The following is a 23,053-nucleotide window of genomic DNA, read 5'->3' on the forward strand; positions in this document are numbered from 1 at the left end:
GCAATATTGTATAGAACAAACAATTTATTTTCGACAGGCACTTCATTAAAATCTCACTTTTTTTTTTTTTTGGTAAAAAAAAAAAGAAAAATTACACTTGCCCCATGAACACATCGCCTCTATTGCACCATCTCCACTAGATTTAAAAAATTTAAAACGTCCCTTTTAAACTTCCTGCCACTTTTAATTAACCTCTAGTCCTCTCTCATTAGAGCTTTGGATTAAATCAAATGGAAAATAGACAAAATGAATGTAATATTATGATTTACAATTTTTGACACGATTCACTGATTCTGTATGAATCCAATATAAAATTAAAGAATTAGGGTAGAGGAGTCTGATTCATTTAATTAAATGAGTCGGGTTAAAGTAGACTAGTATAATCTTATATCTATGATTCGACATGATTTGAACTCAATACGCGACATATTGACATATAATTTTTGACATGACCTGAGAACTTGACACGAATCTAATACAAAATTAGAAGGTTAGTGTTGAGTTTGACCCATTTAATTAATGAGTTGGATTATAATTGACTTATATAGTTTTATACACATACCTCGACACAACCAGCTAAACTCGACAAGCAAATACAAATTACCCTTCTAAAAATAATACTACCTCATTTAAACAAAAATATTTCGGCCAGAAGACCCGACAGTGGGTCTTCATCTCCATCGAGGAGACCCACAACCATGGTTCTCCAGATCCAAGGAGGAGCTCATTGGGTGGGGGGTATTTTGGTACATTTTCTCGAGATATAATGGATATTTCACGGGGGGGTGGTGGGGGGTCTCTTTAAGTGTTTTTTAAGGAAATTTTTTATCAAATTATGGGGTATTTTGGTACATTTCCTCGAGATATAATGGATATTTCAAGTATTTGCCTTTAATGGTAAAGATTAAGAGTATGTTTGAGATTGCATTTAAAAAAGTTAATTTTTAAGTCAAATAAGACTTTTGAGCAAAAACTTGATTTTTAAGTTTTGGCCAAAGTGCGTTTTGACCACTTTTAAGCTTTTTGAACTTTTAAAATCGCTTTTAATTTTTTTTATTAAACGAGTAATTTTTTTTTTCAAACAAATTTTTTCAATATTAAAAGTACTTTTAAGTTTTTCAAACGCAATCTCATATATACCCTTTTAAGTGCGGAAGGGAAAATAATTTAGATAATCAATTATAACCTTTATTTTATTTTATTTTATTTTTTAGGAGATTGCAATTTATTGAAGTGAGAGTTTAATAAATAATAAATGTAATTAAAAAAAAAAAAAAAAAAAAGGTGCGGATGGAGAGCAAGTGTGAGGCTGGTGTGGCGTTTCAAGGATCGCAAGCTCAAGGACTTTTATAATTGCAGAGCTGCGGATAAGTGGTTGGTTTCCAAAAGCAAACCCAGAAGAAAGCGTAGACGCCACTCCAACCAAAAATAATAAATATTCCCAACCCAACAAGAAAAAAAAGAATGACATAAATGGCAATTTAGAGAGAAACCCGGCAAAGTGATGGGAGTGGTGCTACTACAAGCATGTGTGCCATGTGCAACGCATACCCATGTGGCCCTTCTCTCCAAACATTCATCAGCAACCATGCCGCCCTCTCTCGTTGCCAATGCTGAGCCTCACCGGAGGAGCAGGAGGAGGAGGTGGAGGAGGAGCACCATCGTCTCCGCCGAACCGACCTCTGACTCTTCCACTACAACTTTAACTTCTTCAAACCCAGAAAAGAATGATGTGAAAAGGGAAGGCCTTGATGAGAAAAGTACGCTTCTGAGGAGATTGTGGAAGGTGGCAGCGCCCTATTGGTTCTCTGACGACAAGGTCCAGGCGAGGCTGCAGCTTGCCGCTGTCTTTGCTCTCACTTTAGGAACAACGGGGATTAGCGTTGGCTTCAGTTTCCTCGGCCGCGACTTCTACAATGCTCTTGCTAGTAATTTCTCTTCCTTTTTCTACACACACCCATGTGTATATATATATATGCCGCTACTTTGCTTTGGTAGTGATACTATTTAGTTTTGCATAAATAGACAAGGACCAAGAACAATTCACGATGCAGCTTCTGTATTACCTGGGAGGCTTTGCTGGTGGAATTCCGGTGAGCACATTTGGTCCACTTTCTGTATTAGGTATTCTTCTGCTAGCTTTGTCTTCTATTCATTCTCACACATTTCCATTATGTGAGACAGACCAAGATGTCAATGACAAATAATGTGATATTGCTTTCAGCTCTATGGAAATGTGAGACTTGTTAATTTTACATTTTTTTTAAAAAAAATTGTTTACCGTATTAGAGACAATCATCCAGATATATCAAGTAGATTTATAAAAGTATTGTCATTTAACTTATGAAAAATGAAAGAATATATTGGTTATCTGGGTTTCTTTTTATGAGTAGCCACTTCTAACCATCTTTGTTAGTACTGTAGAATTCACATGTAGTCTCTTGCACTGTTGATCTAAACATGTTTATACAATTGTCCCCTTGTGCATTGTTGTTTGGCAGTTTTTTGTATTGAGAGATTATGCAAGAGAAATTCTTTCTTTGAGATGGAGGTCTTGGATGACAAAATATTACATGGAGCGCTATCTGGAGAATCAGACATTTTACAAAATTCAATCACAATCAATTATTGATAACCCAGATCAGCGGATTGTTGATGATCTGAGTTCCTTCACGGGAACAGCCCTTTCCTTCTCTTTGACACTTTTCAATGCTGCTGTAGACTTGATCTCATTTAGCAACATCTTGTATGGCATCTATCCTCCACTGTTTGTTGTTCTTCTTGTATATTCGATCGGTGGAACTGCTATTAGCATTTTTCTTGGAAGGGTGAGTACCCCATTTTCACAAAACACGTTGAATTTTTTCCAATAAAGATGGTACATGTTCAGCTGACTGGAAACTGTTTCACTTATAATTTCAGGGTTTGGTGTCTCTAAATTTTTTGCAAGAGAAAAAAGAAGCAGATTTTCGTTATGGACTTGTACGCGTTAGAGAAAATTCTGAATCGATTGCTTTCTATGGTGGAGAAGAAAATGAAATGCAACTTCTGCTGCAGCGCTTCAGAAGTGCTTTTGAAAATTTGACTGTATGGATGTTTTGGTTTCTCCTGCTGTTTCCATTTTATATATTTTGCCACATTACAATCATATGCTTTTTCTTCGACAACTCCCAGTTCTCTCACACCTTGAATATTTCCCCCCTTTTTACTTACAGGATCTTACATCATATATTCTTGTATGAGGTTGTGAGAAGCTTAATGGTATAATTTATAATGCTAGAGTCCAAGAGTATTTCTCTAGGCAGTTCCATGTTTGAAAACATAATTCATGTTAAGAGTCCTTATAGTAACATCAACATTCCCCCCATCCCCCCCTTCCAGAGACCTAGCTATTGGTTAATATTTTTGTCCTAAGATTTTGGCCTTATTCTTATGGAACCTGTAAGTCGGTATTAATTGCCCCCCTCCCCCTCTCCCATGTTGGAGACCTACGTTTTGCAAAGCATTATCTCAGTATTACTATGGTGTTTCCTACCTGCAAAGGTCTTTGCAAACAAAAATTCATGTTTGCACTTTGTTAAATCACCATTTTTCTTAAAAGCTTAAGCTGATAAGAAGAGATAAATTTAATCATTTAATCAATATTTTTAACATTTATCCTCACGTGTGGACTCAAATTCCCTTTTTTAATAGGTGAGGTCCAACACACGTGGAATACTTAATTTAAATAGGGGGTGAATGACTGAGACAAGGTTCAGATTCATGTTCTCTGGCTTTGATTCCAGTTTAAATCACCACTTGTTTCAAAAACTTATCATGTTGAATCACCACTTATCCCAAAAGCTTAAACTGATAAGAACAGATAAATTTAATAATTTAATCAATACTTTAGCATACTTTTTTTTTTTTTTTTTTGAAGCCACTGCTGTAAACTTTTTCATCACATGCACAAACACAACACCCCTATGTTTATATATGCTGGATGTGACTATGTTCAATATTGCCACCAAAGCAATAATAATTGCTGGATTTCTATAAGAGAATTCATCTTCTTTTATGAAAATTTAGTGATGTGGGATAGTACTGCTATCAACTTTCTATACGCTCCTGTGACCGTCACTCAATAGGACAAAAAACCCTCATATGTTACTAGCGGCTAATATTGAAATTGTAATGTCTTATCATGTTGTGATACTTGTGCTTTAAATGTTTATTAATTCATATAATATAACATTAACTGCTGGATATTAGTACTTTTAATGTTAATCATGGCCCCAAACCATTTTACTTTAACTTTCACTCTTTTTATTTTATTTTATTTTATTTTATTTTTCTGATTGGTGCCTCCTCTAGCTTCTCGTTGATTTTTGACTAATTCAAGTTTTTAGTTTTATTGATGAGTCTAATTCCTTATGATGATATATTCATGGCCCATTGAAAATGATCAATTACTTTTATTGTTTTGTTTTGCAGCAATTATTGATAGCTTCTAGAAATCTAGAGTTCTTCACCAGTGGCTATCGCTACCTCATTCAAATTCTTCCTGCGGCCGTTGTTGCTCCCATGTATTTCTCGGGCAAAATTGAGTTTGGTGTCATTAACCAGTCAGTATCTGCTTTCAATCATATACTTGGAGACTTCTCTCTCATTGTTTACCAGTTTCAGGCCATCAGCGCATTTTCAGCTGTCATTGATCGACTAGGTACTGTACTTTTTCCTGTTATCTCCTTGAATAAGTAGGCTCCCTTACATCTTTGAGCAATTACAAAGGTGAAATACTCATCCGGCCCATCCTGCAATGGGATCTCCATGAGAAAGGTTAAGATAGAAGAGTTAAGGAAACATGATGTATTTTTGACTTTGCTACAGAGTTACTTTTTTCTGGAAAGCAGAAGGATGTTTGGCTGGGATGGTTATAAGCTGTGATGTAATAAACAATGTCCAATAGTTTATGAGATATCTGTACATCTGTTTTCCCTAGACGCACTTTTATCCAACCATTATTTGAAAGTAGTTCATATCTAGCAGATTTAAAATGATCACAATGTTGCTAAAAATGTTGTTGTTTAATGTTATATTGTGTTGGAGTGTGTGTGTGTGATTCTCCTTCTCATGCCATTTTTGTTGTTAGAAATATTGTTGTCCATTTTCTGCTATTGCCATTATTCTTTGTGTGTGCGTGTGATTAGAAAATATTGTTGTCCTTCTTCCACTATTGTGCTTCTTCTTTGCATGTGTGTGTGTGATTCTCCTTCTCATGCTATTTTTTTTTTTTTTTTTTTTTTTTTTTTTATAACATATTGTTGTCCATCTTCCACTATTGCCATTTTTCTTTGTAAAGTTACATTTTTTTTTTTTTTAACTTCTATTTTTTGTCTAATAATCTCCTTTTACTCATTCATGAATTCATTAATGATTCATGAGGTCAAATGCATGACCCATGAGGCGTGACTTTGTGAAACTTGCAAGGGAGTCCTCTATGGGTTAGATGTCTTTACATTTGAACACTTAATGGGTTACATATGAGCACTTATTAGGAGGGGTTAGAAGAAGTTCTCTAGTCATACCAGATTTGAGATGAGAGATAGCTCCAAGGTCAATTTATGGCATGATCTATGGTGTGGGGATATGGCCCTTAAGGAAGCTTTTCTAGTTATATGGCATTACTTGTGCAAAAGATGCTTCTGTTGAGGCTCACTTGGAGATTTGGGTAGCTCCAATCAATGGAATGTAAACTTTGCTAGATCAGCTCATGATTGGGAGGGCGAATGCTTTTGACTTCTTGTTCAGGTATTATATTTAGTTAGAGTGAGACAGGAAGATGGAAACAAGTTTTGGTGGGTTCCATCCAAAAGAGGGTTATTCTCTATTAGATCCTTCTACAGTGTCTTGGTTCTCAATTCCCCTGGAAGAGTGTTTGGTTGACTAAGGTTCCTTTGAGGGTAGCCTTTTTTGCTTGGTTGGTGGCTTTAGGTAAGATCCTTACTATGGACACTCTGAGGAAACGACATGTCATCGTGGTTAATAGGTGTTGTATATATAAAAAGAAGGGGGAGTCTGTGGACTGTCTTCTTCTTCATTGTGAGGTTGCCAGGGCCTTATTGGATGATTTATTCACTCAATTTGAACTGTCTTGGGTTATGCCTAGATGAGTAGTTGACATATATGCGTGTTGGTGGACTACCGGTAGTGTTTGGAGTGTTGTTGTGTGGAAGATAGTGCATTCATTTCTGTTGTGGTGTCTATGAAGGGAAATAAATGATAGAAGTTTTGAGAATCGTGAGAGGACTTTGGAGGAGATTAAGGCTTTATTTATTTATTTTCTATACTTTGTATCTTTGGATAGCTACTTTTGTTTTTCCTTATTAGTTATCATGATTTCCTTGTTCTTTTTTCTCCTTCTAGTTAAATATTTTCTCATGTATACTTTTTATGTATCTAGGGGCGCTTTACATTTTTAATGATATCTCGATTACTTATAAAAAAAAAATGATAACAGCTTTTACCCTCCCACATATGCAGGTGAATTTGATGACATTCTAGATAGGAGCAGCTCTAAGAGTGTTTCTGACCCCTCAGAAGAGATACGTGTTGTATACCATAGTGTTAGAAGTTCCCCTGTACTGGACTCCAATGGATCCATGCCCAAAGACGTCCACCAAAAATTACTGGATATAGAGAATTTGACTCTACAGACACCAAGTAAAGCTACACTTGTTAGAGACTTATCATTGGTGATCAATGAGAAGGATCACTTGCTGGTTAGTGACTTATTTTTATTTTATTTTTGAATTTTTATCTTGGCAAGGCTGTAGGGACCCAAAAAATTTCCTGTTATGTAATTGTGCTAACAGGTAATGGGACCTAGCGGGAGTGGTAAGACTTCCTTGCTACGAGCTATGGCTGGTCTTTGGAGTACTGGAAGAGGAACAATCACATTTTATGTGAAAGATGGAGAATATCTTCTGCCATCAATTTCTTCAGACGGGAATCCTCCCGAAGTAAGTACTGTGCATGATGATATGCATGAGGAACTTGAAAGAACTATAAATAGAAATTCTAGAGGCATATTTTTCCTTCCCCAAAGACCGTATATGGTTTTGGGAACACTTCGTCAACAATTGCTTTATCCTACATGGGCTGAAGATGCGATTGCGAATTTAGAGAGTGCTAAACCATCTGGTATGTAATTAAATTTTTTTCCATGACATGCTCTAAAGTTGTCAAAATATGTCTGCATCACATTTCCGCAGCACATTTCGTGTTGGCAAGCCTCTTTATAAGCGCATTTTTTCCAAACATATCACTTCATAGTTAAAATTTATCCAATGCTATCAAATAATTATCTTTCTGACCTCAATGGGTTTTGGGTTACAACAAAAAGTGTCAGAATTGATGGATCTTTGCTACAGGAAATTGAATTTTGATTCGAGAGTGTAAACGAATGTGCCAAAAGCTTAAGTGGATAGGATACAGGTCCACCAATGTATATCAAGCTTAACACCATAACACCCTCCTCTTGTGCTGGCCCACCCAACACCCTAAAGGGCCTAAACTAAATGCAGGCCTTGTGCATGAACTTGAAGCAGAAACAGAATACTGTAAAAGAATTGGAAACAAACATGTGTTACATCACTTACCATGATCGAACTAAAGATCTCATATAACCAAGGCTCTGATATCATGTTTTAAACAACTTATCGATTAGGAAGTCGGCCAGTAATGCCTATTAAGCACCCCATACATTAATATACTAACAGAGAACTTAACAGTTCATATACCACTGTCATCAATTTTAGCTTATACGATTCAGGTAGGTATGCCATGTTGAACCATTGATTATTGAATTGTGTGATTATATTATCACTTGGCTTCTCATCTTTTATATGTATCCAGTTCTCATTTTTATTTACCATTCTCAGCTTTGATCTCTCAGTGTAATCTAATTTATTTCACAGGTTTACTGCCTTTCTTGATGCCGGTACCAGTCTCAGGAAATGTGAGCAAGAAGCTTGCTAAGCCCACAACAGATGATCTTATACAGGTCTTAGAGGACGTCCGGCTTGGCTATATATTGTCTCGTATTGGCAGTCTGGATTCGACATGTGAATGGTCCAGTGTTCTTTCCCTTGGAGAGCAGCAACGCCTTGCTTTTGCACGTCTTTTGCTTTCGAAACCAAAATTAGTTCTATTGGATGAATCTACCAGCGCTCTAGATGAAGCCAACGAGGTACCGTATACTTTTAATCTTCTCAATGTTTTATTTTATAATGCTAGTTTGGTTTCCAGATTAGGCTAGACTAGGGAACCCAACATGTTTTACTTTGTTCCTCTTATATGGTCATTGAACAATGTACTTGTATGAGGCAATGTACCTTTCCAGTCCTTTTCATCCTATCAACTTCTAGTCAAGTGAGTGAATTTTTTCATACAAGATGCTTCAGTAACAGTGCACTAATTGTGGGCCCTACTTATTTAATAATGTTTAGGGTAAATTATACTCAACCCTCCCCCTCCTCCTTCCACCCTCCCCGAAATTACCATCCTATTTTCCGATCCCCCCTCTAAACTTTAAAATGTCCAATTAGGGCCCTATTTCGACGAATTTGTTGCAATGTCCTTCCTTTGACTAAATCATTAGTTAATTTGGACGGAAGACATAACACATGGGTTGCACATGCTGATTGAAGCTATGAAAATATCAAATTACCCTAAAATGGTGATTGGTCTCCATCCTATTCTCTTGTGGCCAGATAAATTCAAATAGAAGAAACCCTAAATAAACAAACATGAACAATATCCAAGACTTTGGCCCCTGTCAATTCTCCTTCACCTGCTGCCTTTCTCTGTTAGTTGTGCTGCTGCTAGGCCACGATCCTTTGTGTTAGGAAATTAATCCTATTACCCAAGACCCATGAGATGCGAGAAATAAGAAGAATGCGGAATAACAAAGATAAGCAATCACACACAACACAAAGATTTAAGTGATTCGACTTAATAAGCCTATGTCGACTGGCGGAGAGGATTTGAAGAAAATCTACTGTCAAAAGATGAGTACAAGAGAGTAACAGGGCTAGAAAACCACTCAAACCCGAAGTCCCAAATACACCCAATTCTCACTTTGCCCAAAGGAGAATAATAACAAAAGGGAAAAAACTCTCTTCTTTATGGTGCTCTCACCTTTTCTTTCTCTCAATTGTTTTTGGCACACCTTGTGTTGATGCATTTTTTAGTCCAATAGTCTCCGATTGGTGTGAACGGCACATTCTTCGTATTCTTCGTGGTTTCCTTGATCTTCAATTTCGTTGGTCTTTGTGCTTCTTTAATTCCTGCAAAATAATAGCCCATCAGGAGAACTCGCCGGTGGGGTGCTGGCGGGTCTCACTCTGATGCCTAAGTTAGCTTCTTTCAGAGTTTGATATGTCAATCAGATACGGTCCATATATATTTAGCCATAATTAGTCTTTCTAGTTATGGCAGGTTCTTGTATTATAGCTATAGTATATTGTAATTAATAGGTAGATTTTAGTTACCTTATTTGTTTCCCTAGATTGCTGTAATCACTGAGATACAGCCTGTAATTACCTAGATAATTTCTATATAATACTAGCAACCCTCACATTGAGAGGTATTCAGTACAATTGACATGGTATCAAAGCCAAAATCATCTAAATTAGGGTTCTAAATTGTTTTTCGGAAGTTTCTGTCGAGGGTAGCGGCAGTTTCTATTGAGGGTAGGGAATTTCTTACCGGAAACTACTCCTTTTGTGGTGATTAGTAGCTGTCGGCAGACTCTTTGGAGGTCTGTGAAGTCTGTGGTGTTTCCGGCGATTTCTGGAAGGTCGGCGTGGTGCTGTCGGCGTGGTGTTCCCGGGAATTTGGGGCTGTCGGCGATTTCTGTCGGCTATTTTGGTGTTGTCGGCAATTTCTGTTTGGGTTGCTGACTGATTTGGGTGCTGTTTGGGCGCTATTTTGGAGGTTTTGGGGCTGTCGGCGATTTCTGTCGGCTATTTTGGTGTTGTCGGCAATTTCTGTTTGGGTTGCTGACTGATTTGGGTGCTGTTTGGGCGCTATTCTGGAGGTTTTGGGGCTGTTGACGTGTTTCTGGTTGGTGCTGTGAGCGTGGTTTAGGGATTGCTGAGTGGGTTGCTGTTTGGATTTGGGCTGGCTGTTTGGGCTGGCTGTTTGGGCTTGCTGTTTGGTGCTGTTTGGGCTTGCTGTTTGGATTTGGGCTGGCTGTTTGGTGCTGTTTGGTGTGGTCAGCAATCAGCAAATTAGGATTGCTGTTTGGCTTGCTTGGACTTGGGCTTGCTGGGCTTGGGCTGTGTTGCTATTCTGGTGGGCTGCTGGTTGGTGCTGTTTGACTTGAGAGGACTTGGGCTTGCTATCCAACAGATCTGGTGGGCCTGTTACTTCTTTTTCAGGTTGTCTAATTTCTAATTTTTTTTATTTCATTATGTCTTCTAGCGAGACTTTTGGGGTCCGTTTTACTGGAAAAAATTATTCTGCTTGGGAATTCCAATTTCAATTATTTGTTACGGGAAAAGAATTGTGGGGCCATATTGACGGTAGTGATCCAGCTCCTACGGAAGCTAAGGATTTAGCTAAGTGGAAGGTCAAGGATGCACGTGTGATGTCATGGATCTTAGGGTCTGTTGATCCTCTTATTGTGCTCAATTTGAGGCCCTATAAGACTGCGAAGACTATGTGGGAGTATTTGCTGAAGGTTTATCATCAGGACAATACCGCACGCCGTTTTCAGCTGGAATATGAGATTGCTAATTACACTCAAGGCAATCTCTCCATTCCAGAGTATTTTTCTGGTTTTCAGAATTTGTGGGGAGAATTTTCTGATATGGTTTATGCGAAGGTACCTGCTGCATCTCTCTCTGCTGTTCAGGCTGTTCATGAGCAGAGCAAGAGAGATCAATTCCTGATGAAATTACGCCCTGAATTTGAGGTTACTCGCTCAAATTTAATGAATCGGGACCCTTCGCCATCTTTGGATGTTTGTTTTGGAGAATTACTTCGTGAGGAGCAGCGTCTTCTCACACAGGCTACGTTTCAGCACGATTCCAATCCAAATCCAGTAGCCTATGCAGCCTATGGGAAAGGGAAAGGTAAGGATATGCGCAAGGTCCAGTGTTTTAGCTGTAAGGAGTATGGTCATATTGCCGCCAATTGTGCAAAGAAATCTTGCAATTACTGTAAAAAACCGGGCCACTTTATCAAAGAATGTCCAACTCGGCCTCAGAATCGTCAAGCTACTGCTTATCAGGCTACAATAAACACCTCTGCTGCTCCAGTGATGTCCTCAGCCTCTTCTTCTGCGGCTGGATCAGCTGTTCTTACTCCTGAAATGGTCCAGCAGATGATTATGTCAGCCTTTTCTGCCTTAGGGCTCCAAGGTAATGGTACTATTTTATCTAAGTCTTGGCTTATTGATTCTGCAGCATTCAATCATATGACCAGATCGTCTGATACTCTTTGCAATGTTCGTCCATATCATGGTTCATCTCATATTCAAGTAGCTAATGGAAGTCATTTAGCTATTAATGAAGTAGGAGATATTAATCCTTCATTCAGAGATGTTTATGTCTCTCCTGGCCTTTCTAATAGTCTTATTTCAGTTGGCCAGTTAGTTGAAAAAAACTATGATGTCCATTTCTCTCGTGATGGTTGTCTTGTGCAGGATCAGGTGTCGGGGAAGATACTCGCGAAGGGGCCTAAAGTTGGCAGACTATTTCCACTGCACTTTTCAATTCCTAGTTGTTTATCTTTAGCTTGTAGGACAGTTAATACTTCGAACGAAGTATGGCACAAACGTTTGGGTCATCCAAATTCTGTTATTCTGTCTCATATGTTAAATTCTGGTTTGTTAGGCAATAAAGAACGCGTTTCTCAAAATTTGTCATTTGATTGTTCTGTATGCAAACTTGGTGAGAGTAAAACTCTTTCGTTTACTTCTCATGGTAGTCGTGCTACAAAATGCTTTGATGTTGTGCATAGTGATGTATGGGGCATTTCTCCTGTAATTTCTCATGCTCGATATAAATATTTTGTAACATTCATAGATGATTTCAGTCGATATACTTGGGTCTATTTTCTTCGGGCCAAATCCGAGGTTTTGTCTGTTTTCCAGACCTTTGTAGCATATATAGAGAATCAATTTTCTACAGGGATTAAGATTTTGAGGTCTGATTCTGGTGGAGAATACATGTCCCACGAGTTTCATGATTTCTTACGCCACAAAGGAATTATCTCTCAGCGCTCTTGTCCTTATACTCCTCAGCAAAATGGGGTGGCGGAACGAAAGAACCGCCATCTCTTGGATGTTGTTCGTACTTTATTACTTGAGTCCTCTGTTCCTTCTAAATTCTGGGTTGAGGCATTATCTACTGCCGTTTACTTAATTAATCGACTGCCCTCTCAGGTCTTACAGTTTGATTCTCCTTATTATCGTTTGTATCAACAGCATCCTAGCTATTTTAATCTTCATACTTTTGGATGTGTTTGTTTTGTTCATTTACTTGCTCATGAACGTCACAAACTTTCTGCTCAGTCTGTTAAATGTGCATTTATGGGTTATAGTGTTTCTCACAAAGGTTATGTTTGCTATGATCCTTGTTTTGACAAATTTCGTATATCTCGTAATGTTGTGTTCTTTGAGCATCAATGTTTCTTTTCTACACATGTTGAATCATTGCCTGAGATTAGTATTCTACCTTGTTTTGATGAATTGCCTATTCTGCCTGAGCGGTTCAAACCTGGAATTGTGTATACTCGACGTCTACCAACTTTGCCCCTTCCCGAGACTGACCCTTTATCTGAAACTGTTCCGACGACTCCTCCGATTGACTTGCCATCTGAGACAGTTCATGAGTCTGGTCTTCGACGATCTGCTAGGGTATCACGTCCTCCTGATAGGTATGGTTTTCCCCACACTTCCTTTACTGCTACTTTATCTTCTATTTCCATCCCTACATGTTTTTCCGAGGCTGTTAAATATGAATGTTGGCGGAAAGCGATGGATGAGGAACTTCGGGCTCTCCAGGACAATCATACATGGGACATGGTTCCTTGCCCCTCTCATGTTAACGCCATTGGTTGTAAATGGGTTTACTCGATTAAGCTTCGCTCTGATGGGACTCTGGATCGGTATAAGGCTCGATTAGTTGCTCTTGGGAACAGGCAAGAATATGGGGTGGACTATGAGGAGACATTTGCTCCGGTCGCGAAGATGACTACAGTGCGTACAATTATTTCTATTGCTGCCTCCCAAGGCTGGCCACTTCACCAGATGGATGTCAAAAATGCTTTTCTTCATGGTGATCTCAAAGAAGATATTTACATGACTCCTCCTCCGGGGTTGTTTTCTTCTCCATCTGCCGCTGTGTGTAAGTTGAAGCGGTCTCTCTATGGCTTAAAACAGGCTCCTCGGGCATGGTTTGAAAAATTCAGGTCTACTCTGCTTCGCTTCTCCTTTGTCCAAAGCCAATATGATTCTTCTTTGTTCCTTTGCAAGACTCCGGCTGGTCTTGTTCTTTTACTTGTGTATGTGGATGATATTGTCATTACGGGAACCGACTCCAGTTTGATTGCCCATCTCAAGCGGAATCTTCAAGACTCTTTTCATATGAAAGACCTTGGTCCTCTTACGTATTTTTTGGGTTTGGAGGTGCACACTGATTCTTCTGGTATATTCTTGAATCAACACAAATATACCCAGGACTTGATTAGTCTAGCTGGTCTTCAGGATTCTTCTTCGGTGGATACTCCTATGGAGGTTAATGTGAAATATCGAAGTGAGGAGGGTGATCTTCTCTCTGATCCTACTGTGTTCCGACAGTTGGTAGGCAGCTTGAATTATTTGACTATTACTCGGCCTGATATTTCCTTCGCTGTCCAGCAAGTTAGCCAGTTTATGCAAACTCCCCGCCATCTTCATTTAGCTGCTGTTCGGCGTATCATTCGATATCTTCGGGGCTCTTCTGGCCGTGGTTTGTTCTTTCCAACTGGCTCTCCTCTTCGCCTTGTTGCTTATAGTGATGCGGATTGGGCAGGATGTCCTGACACTCGGCGGTCTATCACGGGTTGGTGCATGTTTCTTGGTGCTTCTTTGATTTCTTGGAAGAGTAAGAAGCAAGCTCGTGTTTCTAAATCATCTACTGAATCCGAATACCGAGCAATGTCTGCTGCTTGTTCTGAGATTGTCTGGCTTCGTGGGCTTTTGGCTGAGCTTGGTTTTTCTCAAACTGATTCTACTCCTCTTCATGCTGATAATACTAGTGCCATTCAAATAGCTGCTAATCCTGTTTACCATGAACGTACGAAGCATATTGAGGTAGACTGTCATTCTATTAGGGAAGCCTTGGACACTCGTGTTATCTCTCTTCCTCATGTTTCCACTGATCTCCAGATAGCTGACGTCTTCACGAAGGCTATGACACGACAACGTCATCAGTTTCTTGTGGACAAATTGATGCTTCTTGATCGACCAGCATCAATTTGAGGGGGGATGTCAATCAGATACGGTCCATATATATTTAGCCATAATTAGTCTTTCTAGTTATGGCAGGTTCTTGTATTATAGCTATAGTATATTGTAATTAATAGGTAGATTTTAGTTACCTTATTTGTTTCCCTAGATTGCTGTAATCACTGAGATACAGCCTGTAATTACCTAGATAATTTCTATATAATACTAGCAACCCTCACATTGAGAGGTATTCAGTACAATTGACATGATATTCTCAAGAATGTGGATGTATGGTGTACCTTAGGCTCCATAGCATGTGCCTATATATAGTGTAGGTTGCCTGATAATTAAAATGGTAACTAGGCAAGGAAAATGGGATTCAAGAGTGATTGATGGGTGAATTAATAACCCTGTCTCTTGACCGTTATGGTCAATGTGAAACTGCCATTGCAATCAATGTGATCTCGGTCATTAATTTGGTGGTTACGAACGAGTTATGCGCCCCTAGTCATTAATGTGCTTGACCGTTATGAATGGGATATTTGACCCGTATTTTAGAGGTACAACAGTTACCCCCCAAATTCCTTTATCCGAGGAACTTGGATAGGGAATTTTAGCATTTCTTGGGGATTCCACAACCTGTTCTACCTGAGACCCGAGGATAAAAATCGAGACCCGAGGGTGAAAACTGAGACCCAAGGGTGAAAACCGGAACCCGAGGGCAAAAACTGAGACCCTTTCTCAAAGACTTGGTTGAAAAACCAAGTAATCACCTTCTTTGACCCGAGGGTAAAACCGACCCAAGGATAGAAAACAGTCATCTTCAATATCCGAGGGTTGAATCCGAGACCCGAGGATAAAAATTGAGACCATCTCTTCAAGCCTTGGTTGAAAAACCAAGTAATAATCTTTTTTTATCTGAGGGGTGGACCCGAGACCCGAAGATAAAAACCGAGATCTTCTCTTCAAGACTTGGTTGAGAAACCAAATAATAATCTTCTTTGATCCGAGGGGTGGACCCGAGACCCGAGGATAAAAACTGAGATCCTCTCTTCAAGACTTGGTTGAAAAACCAAGTAATAATCTTCTTTGATCCGAGGGGTGGACCCGAGACTTGAGGATAAAAACCGAGGTCCTCTCTTCAAGACTTGGTTGAAAAACCAAGTAATAATCTTCTTTGATCCGAGGGGTGGACCCGAGACCCAAGGATAAAAACCGAGATCCTCTCTTCAAGACTTGGTTGAGAAACCAAGTAATAATCTTCTTTGATCCGAGGGGTGGACCTGAGGGTAGTGTCTGACCCCCCTTGTTGTTTTGAATCTGAGTATGAGAACCGAGGGTACTGTTTGACCCCCTTGTTGTTTTGAATCCGATGGTATTCTTGGTTTTTTGTCTGGTTGTCTCCCGTTAATTGTTTTTAGCCCAAGATTGTCTCCTTGTTTCCAATGACGCTTCTTGTTTTTTACCGGGTTGTCTCCCGTTCTTGTTTCCGAGATGAGGGATTTTTTTGCTAAGGGTTTACTCCCTAGTTCTCGAGATGGGAGATTTTTTTTGTAGAGGGTTTACTCCCTAGTTCCTAAGATGGGAGATTTTTTTTGTTGAGGGTTTACTCCTTAGTTCCCGAGATGGGAGATTTTTTTTGCTCAGGGTTTACTCCCTCGTTCCCGAGGCGGGAGATTTTTTTTGTTAAGGATTTACTCCCTAGTTCCCAAGGCGGGAGATTTTTTTTGCTAAGGGTTTACTCCCTTGTTTTATTCACTTTCCGAGGATGTTGCTTTGTTCCTTTTCCGAGGATGAAATCCCGACCACCCTTCTGAATCCAAGAATGAAAAATCTGAGGATGAAAAGCTGATCACTCTTTTGAATTTGAGGGTGAAAAATTCGAGGAAGAAAGCCCGAGCACCCTTTTGAATCCGAGGGTGAAAAATCCGAGGATGAAAGGTTGATCACCCTTTTGAATCCGAGGGTGAAAAGTCCGATGATGAAAGCTCAACCACCCTTTTGAATCCGAGGGTGGAAAGTCCGAGGATGAAAGCTGACCACCCTTTTGAACCCGGGGATGAAAAATCCGAGGATGAAAGGTTGATCACCCTTTTGAATCCGAGGGTGAAAAGTCCGACCATCCTGCCTTTGACCAACTAGTTCTGACCATTCATGCTTGAAGAATGGTGAATCTGGATGACAAATCCCGTAAGAGGGTCATCCCATCGTCAATGGACGAATGCCAATTTTAGTAAGTAAAAATGATATGTCACCCATAATCAATCCATTGAATTATCGTCACGTATGTTCTTCAATATAAATTAACGAGATGAACAAGAAAACTTATCTTGTTGTCAAGATGTAGGCTAACACCGATTTGGCGCTATTGGGCGCAATTGAGATGCGTGAACGTATATCCGTGCAAATCTGTTACAAACGAACATGTATCTGTCTTGGGGCAAAGATTTTTGCAGAAGAAAAATCATCGACCGATATGAACGCTTGATCATCACCGTTACAGATTTTTAATTTCATAAGAACGAATAGTCGTTCCCACAGACGGCGCCAAACTATTGATGCATTTTTTAGTCCAACAGTCTTTGATTGGTGTGAACGGCACGTTCTTCGCGGTCTTCGTGGTTTCCTCAATTTCGTTGGTCTTTGTGCTTCTTTAATTCCTGCAAAATAATAGCCCATCAGGAGAACTCGCCGGTGGGGTGCCAGCGGGTCTCACTCTGATGCCTAAGTTAGCTTCTTTCAGAGTTTGATATTCTCAAGAATGTGGATGTATGGCGTACCTTAGGCTTCATAGCTTGTGCCTATATATAGTGTAGGTTGCCTGATGATTAGAATGGTAATTAGGCAAGGAATATGGGATTCAAGAGTGATTGATGGGTGAATTAATAACCCTGTCTCCTGACTGTTATGGTCAATGTGAAACCGTCATTGCAATCGATGTGATCTTGGTCATTAATTTGGTGGTTACGAACGAGATATGCGCCCCCCGTCATTAATGTGCTTGACCGTTACGAATGGGATATTTGACCCGTATTTTAGAGGTACAACACCTTGTCACAATGTGCAGCTCCTCCTTTATAAGAGACAAAAAGCGGTTTAAGAGCTCCTAATCCAAGTAGGAGAAGTACTCCAAAATCTCCCAGGCAAGGACTCAAAGTCGGTGTGTTTAAGAATAAAGCCACGACACCACATAAGGAATCCAACTAGGAGAAGTATTTCTAGGCTGAACAGCAACTTGCAATGGGCCCCACGTGTATTGACTTGTCTTATTCAAGTCACAAATATCAACACCTTGTGCTGCCGTCAAGCCCCTGTAAGATGCAGCCATCTTTCTGCAAGGGCTGCCCAATCGTAAAAGCTGTCCATGTCGAACTCTCCCTCTCTGATTTTGCTGACCAGAAGTGACTAAATGGTTCGATTACACTTATCTACCTCTTTGGTGCTGATTGTGGGGACCAAAATAATCTACAATTCTTATGGTAGTTTACCATGTATGATGTTTTAAATTTCAACCATTGTTTCCAAAATAAATGTCTAATATTTTTCCACTTTAGCATTTATTACTTTTAAAAAGATAGTAATGTGGTAAATACTAAGGTAGTAAATGCTGGGTTGGTAAAAGCAGTCAATGTTGATGTGACAATATCTCAACCATTTAAGAAATTGTACACGGTAGAATACCATATGAATTATAAAGGATCCTAATTCTGATTCTGCTGCTATCCTTTAGAATGTAGAAGCTTGTTTGGAGGAGCCTTGCTAGTGTTGACTATGGAGGAATTGAAGCTTCTGGGAAGGTGTAGAAACCTTTCCATCACGCAAAGGTGACCCTTTTCCCTGGCACCACCTCCCTCTTGGTACTCTATCCACCCTTAAACATTCGCAAACTGCCATTTATCAACTTTCCCCTAAATGAACACAAACACATCCTAAATGAACACAAACACATCGCCCTGATTGTGCTTCATAGTTAACTCCCTCCCCTCTCTCCTAGGCAGTCTATAGAAGCTAAAGAAGAAGAAAAAAGATGAAGCTCATTGGTGGACTAGTCAGGGTTTGTAGCTTGCTGGTAGAGGTGTGGATTTGGAGATGAAAAATAAAAAGAAGCAATTTGGAGTTGAAATAAAAATAAATAAATAAATAAACAAAAAAAAAAAAAGAAAAGTGTTTGGTGGCCACTGGGGACTGGAGATGTTGGATTGGTGAGGGGAATTTTTATTTTGGGAAGTTTGGGGGGGGGGGTGTTTGGGCGTGATGGTTCAGGGTGAAGAATTCCTTGGGAATGATAAATAATGCTCATCCGTAGCTTGGTTCCTGACAGTTTACTGAAACTACATTCAGATTAAGATCCCACATTGTCTCAGAAATAACTTAACTCCAAAAAATTGCCTATTAAAAAAGAAAAAGAAACAGCTTAGTGTTGCAGTTAATGAGAGGTTTTATAATAGTGAAATCAAGGCTATGTGGGATTTTTTTTTGGAATAGTGCTCGAATGTCCTCAATATTTTAGAAAAATATTCAACAGAAAATTTAAATTTTGGTACCTCTCTCTTGCATCGAAAGTGCATCTTATTGGGGTTGTTCCACATGCTTTAACTCTTTAGTATTCCTGACAGTGGAGCACACAACGAGCTCAATGCCAGCAAATTCCAGAGTCTAAGAGCGCTTAAAACAAACATTGAGAGAGATATTTTTGAGAATTTCTAACACTTTTTCTCTGATTTCTGATGGTCTCACCCATTTGATGGAGGGCTATATATAGCCACACACACTGTGCCTTTCCATATGATATCTCCCACTCACACACAGTGAGACCCAGCCATGTATCTCTTGGCTTGTTTTCCATCATGTGTATGAACATGATGGTCCAAGCGGGGGAGTCCAAGTTTCACTTGGTGAATTGAAAGACTATTTGCTTTCCCGGTCCCTAGAGGAGGGGGTTGGGAGTAAAAAATCTTATGTTCAACAAAACTCTTCCTGGAAAATGGCTATGGAGATTCGGACAAGAGGAGAATTCCTTATGGAGACTAGTAATTGTTGAGAAGTGCGGATCCAAAGAGGAGGTTGGCATTCAGAGGAAGCTTGAAGGCCTTAAGGGTGAGTCTTTGGAGGGAATATTAGAAATGATTGGAGGTCTTTCTTCAATTTATCCTTCGAGGTTGGGGACGAATATCGCACTCACTTTTGGCATGATGTGTGGTACGGAGATGTGGCTCTAAAGTACTCTTTTCTAGAAATTTATTCAATAGTCTGTAAGAAAGAAGCCTTAATTCAGACTACTTGGATCCCTCGAGCTCTTCCATCCATTGGAATTCGAGTTTCATTAGGGCAATCTAGGATTGGGAGTTGGAATCTCTGGACTCCTTTCCCAATCTATTGTACTCCTCGAAAACCATCCGGGGAAGTGGATAAAATGTTGTGGACCCTAGCTAGCAGCCATGGTTTCAAAGTAAAGAGCGATTATAAAACATTACAAACAAGCGAACATGGTTCCTTCCACTGGAAAAGTATTTGGAAGGTTAAGACCATTCCTTGCATTACTTTCTTCTTATGGACAGCAACGAAGGATAGAATCCTAACGATTGTCAATCTTAAAAGGCGGGGTTTCTCCCTTGTTAACTGGTATTGCCTTCTCATTCATTACGAATACACTAGTGATCTCTAGCACATGGTTCTGAACATATTTGGGGTTTCATGAGTGATGCCTAACAACGTCCTAGAGCTACTTTATTGTTGGAAGATCCAGGGGTGTGGACATACCAAGAGGCAATTTTGAAAGTTATTCCTGCTTTCTTAATGTGGAGCATCTGGAGAGAAAGAAATCGGCACTTCTTTGAGGACTACGAGTCCAATGTGCTTTCTCTAAAATCCTATTTTCATAGATCTCTTTTGGATTGGGCTATTATATTATATATATGTTCCTAAATTTTCCTCATCGGATCTAGTAGATTTGATTAACTAGATTGGAGAAGCCTAGAGGGTGATTGGCTCTTATGTATACTATTTGTGTACGAGGGCTGTGTCATTTTCTTTCAATAAAATTATTATTCATAAGAAACAAATCATGTTCATACTGACAAATAGACTGTATGACCACTAAGCACACTTACAGAAAAGGTTGGGGGCATTATATCAAATCTTGTAAGGACTGAGCACACTTGTAAGGACCAACTTAGAAACATCCTATAAGTGTCTCATTATGGCCCGATTTATTTGGTCACATCAGATTAAGCATCTTTAGTCCCTCTCGAGTCCAATATCTTAGAGCAATGCTTAACCTCCACAAAAATATGATATACCCACAATTATTTTGCAACATCCAAGAAGCTATACAACCTGCTGGTAGTAGGTACAAACACAATACGAATGTGCTGCCAAATAATCTTTTCTTCGTTCTCAATTTCATTTAGTTTTGGTTCCGTCACTGTCCCACAGCACTGTGTGAGCGGAGTGCACTATGCAATGTGGTGGTGCTCGCAGCACTGGGAGGCATACGTCGCTCCACGGTGGTGTGTGTGGACCACTGAAATGGGTAGGTGCGAGGCCAGCATGGCAACACACACGTAAGGACCAATTTTTTTTTTCTTCCAAAGCAGTGCAAGAACAACTAACAGAGGTTCTGATACCAATGTTAGAAAAATATGCAGTGGAAAAATTAAACTTCGGTACCTCTCTCTTGCACTGAAAATATGGATCTTACTGCAGTTGTTCCATGTGCTTTTACTCTTTTGTTTCCGGTGTTTTCTTCCTAGCCGCGGTGAAGCACACTACAAGAGCAATGGCCACAAATTCCAGAGTCTAAGAGCAGTTAAAGCAAACCATGAGAGAGACATATTTTTGAAAATTTCTGACACATTTTCTGATTTATGATGATTTTACCATCTAATGGGGGTTATATATATAAGTACACCCCCATTGATGGGAGGCTATAGAAATGCATGGAGTAATGCCTTGGGCATTAACCCACACAGCTGTTACAAGCCATTTGGCGTAATGCCTTGGGCGTTATCCCAAGGCATGGAGTAATGCACAAGGTGTTGCTTCATGTTTTGTTGGCGTGGACTAGAGGAGCACGCCCCCACTGTGGGTGCCCCTACATCTGATAGGTATGATAATGTTTAGATATAATGGAGTAGGTGGTAGGGTTTTTCAATGACATTTGGCTAGAATTCACAAGAGCACTTGGACATTTGAAAGCAATATATAGGAGTAATTTGGTTATTTCACAATTACAAAGAAACACATGCAGTGCATATTTTGCGTTCTCTATCCAAATTAACACCTGATATGGACAAAGTGGGGAACATTGCAACAATTCTTCGAATAGGGGGCCAAATGAATGTTGCTGAAGTTCAGAAAGGAGATTATAAATGGGGTGGTAGATTTGGGTTAGAAAATATATAATTTACCCTAAAGTTTAATCTTAATTTATTTGAGAAAAATGAAGACGCCGGCTACATACGGTTTGGGTTTTGTGTAATATTTATATATCTTCTAGAAAAGGAGATATGTATCCTACTGGAAGAAATGATGCTGGTAATGGCCATTGGCATTAATTCTTGTCTGCAGAAAGTATTGCTTCTATACCACCCATGAAAATCAGACTTGGTTCTTATAGAATTCTTCTTGTTGTGTACATTCACGATGAGATAACATGATATATCTTCAACCTGAGGTTTTTCTAATGGCGTTTCTGTTTGCAGGCTCATTTGTACCAGCAGATTAGAGCAGCAGGCATAACATATATTAGCGTCGGCCATCGGAATACCATTAAAGACTACCACAATAGGATCTTACATATATCCGCGACGGACCCTGACAGTACCCAACAGAATTGGCTCATTGATTTGGTTAATAGTTACACCGTATGATATACTGGACCTACTATTGTTGCTGTTGTGGAAATAATTATGTATTTTTTGCTGCTTTTCATGAGACTTTCATGCTCCAAAGTTGGGAAGGAGCATTCTAATTTGGAATTTGTATTTAAAATGGCAAATTCAGTTGCCTGTTCTTATTTTGCTCTTCCACGGCAGATGATTTTGATTTTTTCCACTTTGATGTTTTCTAGTAAATTTTCAGTTACTATATAAAATACTGAGCTCACACATAGATGCAGCATTAGTTGTTGTTTTTGTTGTTGTTGTTTTTTTTTTTTTTTTTAATATATACCTATAAAAATGTTAACTTATCAGTTCTTTTTGGTCAGTAAGAAATCTGTGCTATGAACTTTTAAGGTTATCGTGGGTTAATCAGGATAAGAAAGGATCTGCCTCCAACAATGCAAAAAAAAGAAAAGAAATGTTACTGTGTACACATTGACACGACAATAAAAATTACCATTGAATTTTGAATGGATGGTGATTAGAATTTGAATCCAATGATAATTTTTACTGTTACGTTAGGGAGTGCACTTAGAAGTGCATGTAACGTTTCTCTAAAGAATAACTTTCCAATGCAATTGGTCAAGTACAATAGCAGAGCTCTTGGCCCCCGGAAAGCTCTTGTTCTTCATCTTAATACTCCTCGGCCTTCTGGAGCCGATCTATGCTTAATATGCACGCCATTTTGTTT

At 39.3% G+C, this 23,053-nt stretch overlaps 1 protein-coding gene across 2 annotated transcripts; it reads left to right on the plus strand.

Annotated features, from left to right (window-relative positions):
- The first annotated feature begins 1,354 nt into the window (after nucleotides 1–1,354).
- On the plus strand, nucleotides 1,355–22,591 carry ABCD2 (ABC transporter family protein). 2 transcript variants are annotated; one of them, XM_059598020.2, is made up of 9 exons: nucleotides 1,355–1,928; nucleotides 2,026–2,093; nucleotides 2,502–2,828; nucleotides 2,923–3,087; nucleotides 4,474–4,702; nucleotides 6,523–6,761; nucleotides 6,855–7,182; nucleotides 7,959–8,230; nucleotides 22,183–22,591. In XM_059598020.2, the coding sequence occupies exons 1-9, from the start codon at nucleotides 1,505–1,507 to the stop codon at nucleotides 22,348–22,350; spliced, it is 2,220 nt and encodes a 739-aa protein (XP_059454003.2). In that variant the 5' UTR covers nucleotides 1,355–1,504; the 3' UTR covers nucleotides 22,351–22,591. The 2 variants fall into 2 exon arrangements, with proteins under 2 accessions (XP_059454003.2, XP_059454005.2); XM_059598022.2 differs by lacking the exon at nucleotides 2,502–2,828 and having other exon boundaries at nucleotides 1,356–1,928.
- The last annotated feature ends 462 nt before the right edge of the window (nucleotides 22,592–23,053 follow it).

This window comes from Corylus avellana, chromosome 7 (assembly GCF_965113065.1).
Source record: "Corylus avellana chromosome 7, dhCorAvel1.hap1.2, whole genome shotgun sequence".
In the NCBI taxonomy this organism is placed as follows: Eukaryota; Viridiplantae; Streptophyta; class Magnoliopsida; order Fagales; family Betulaceae; genus Corylus; species Corylus avellana.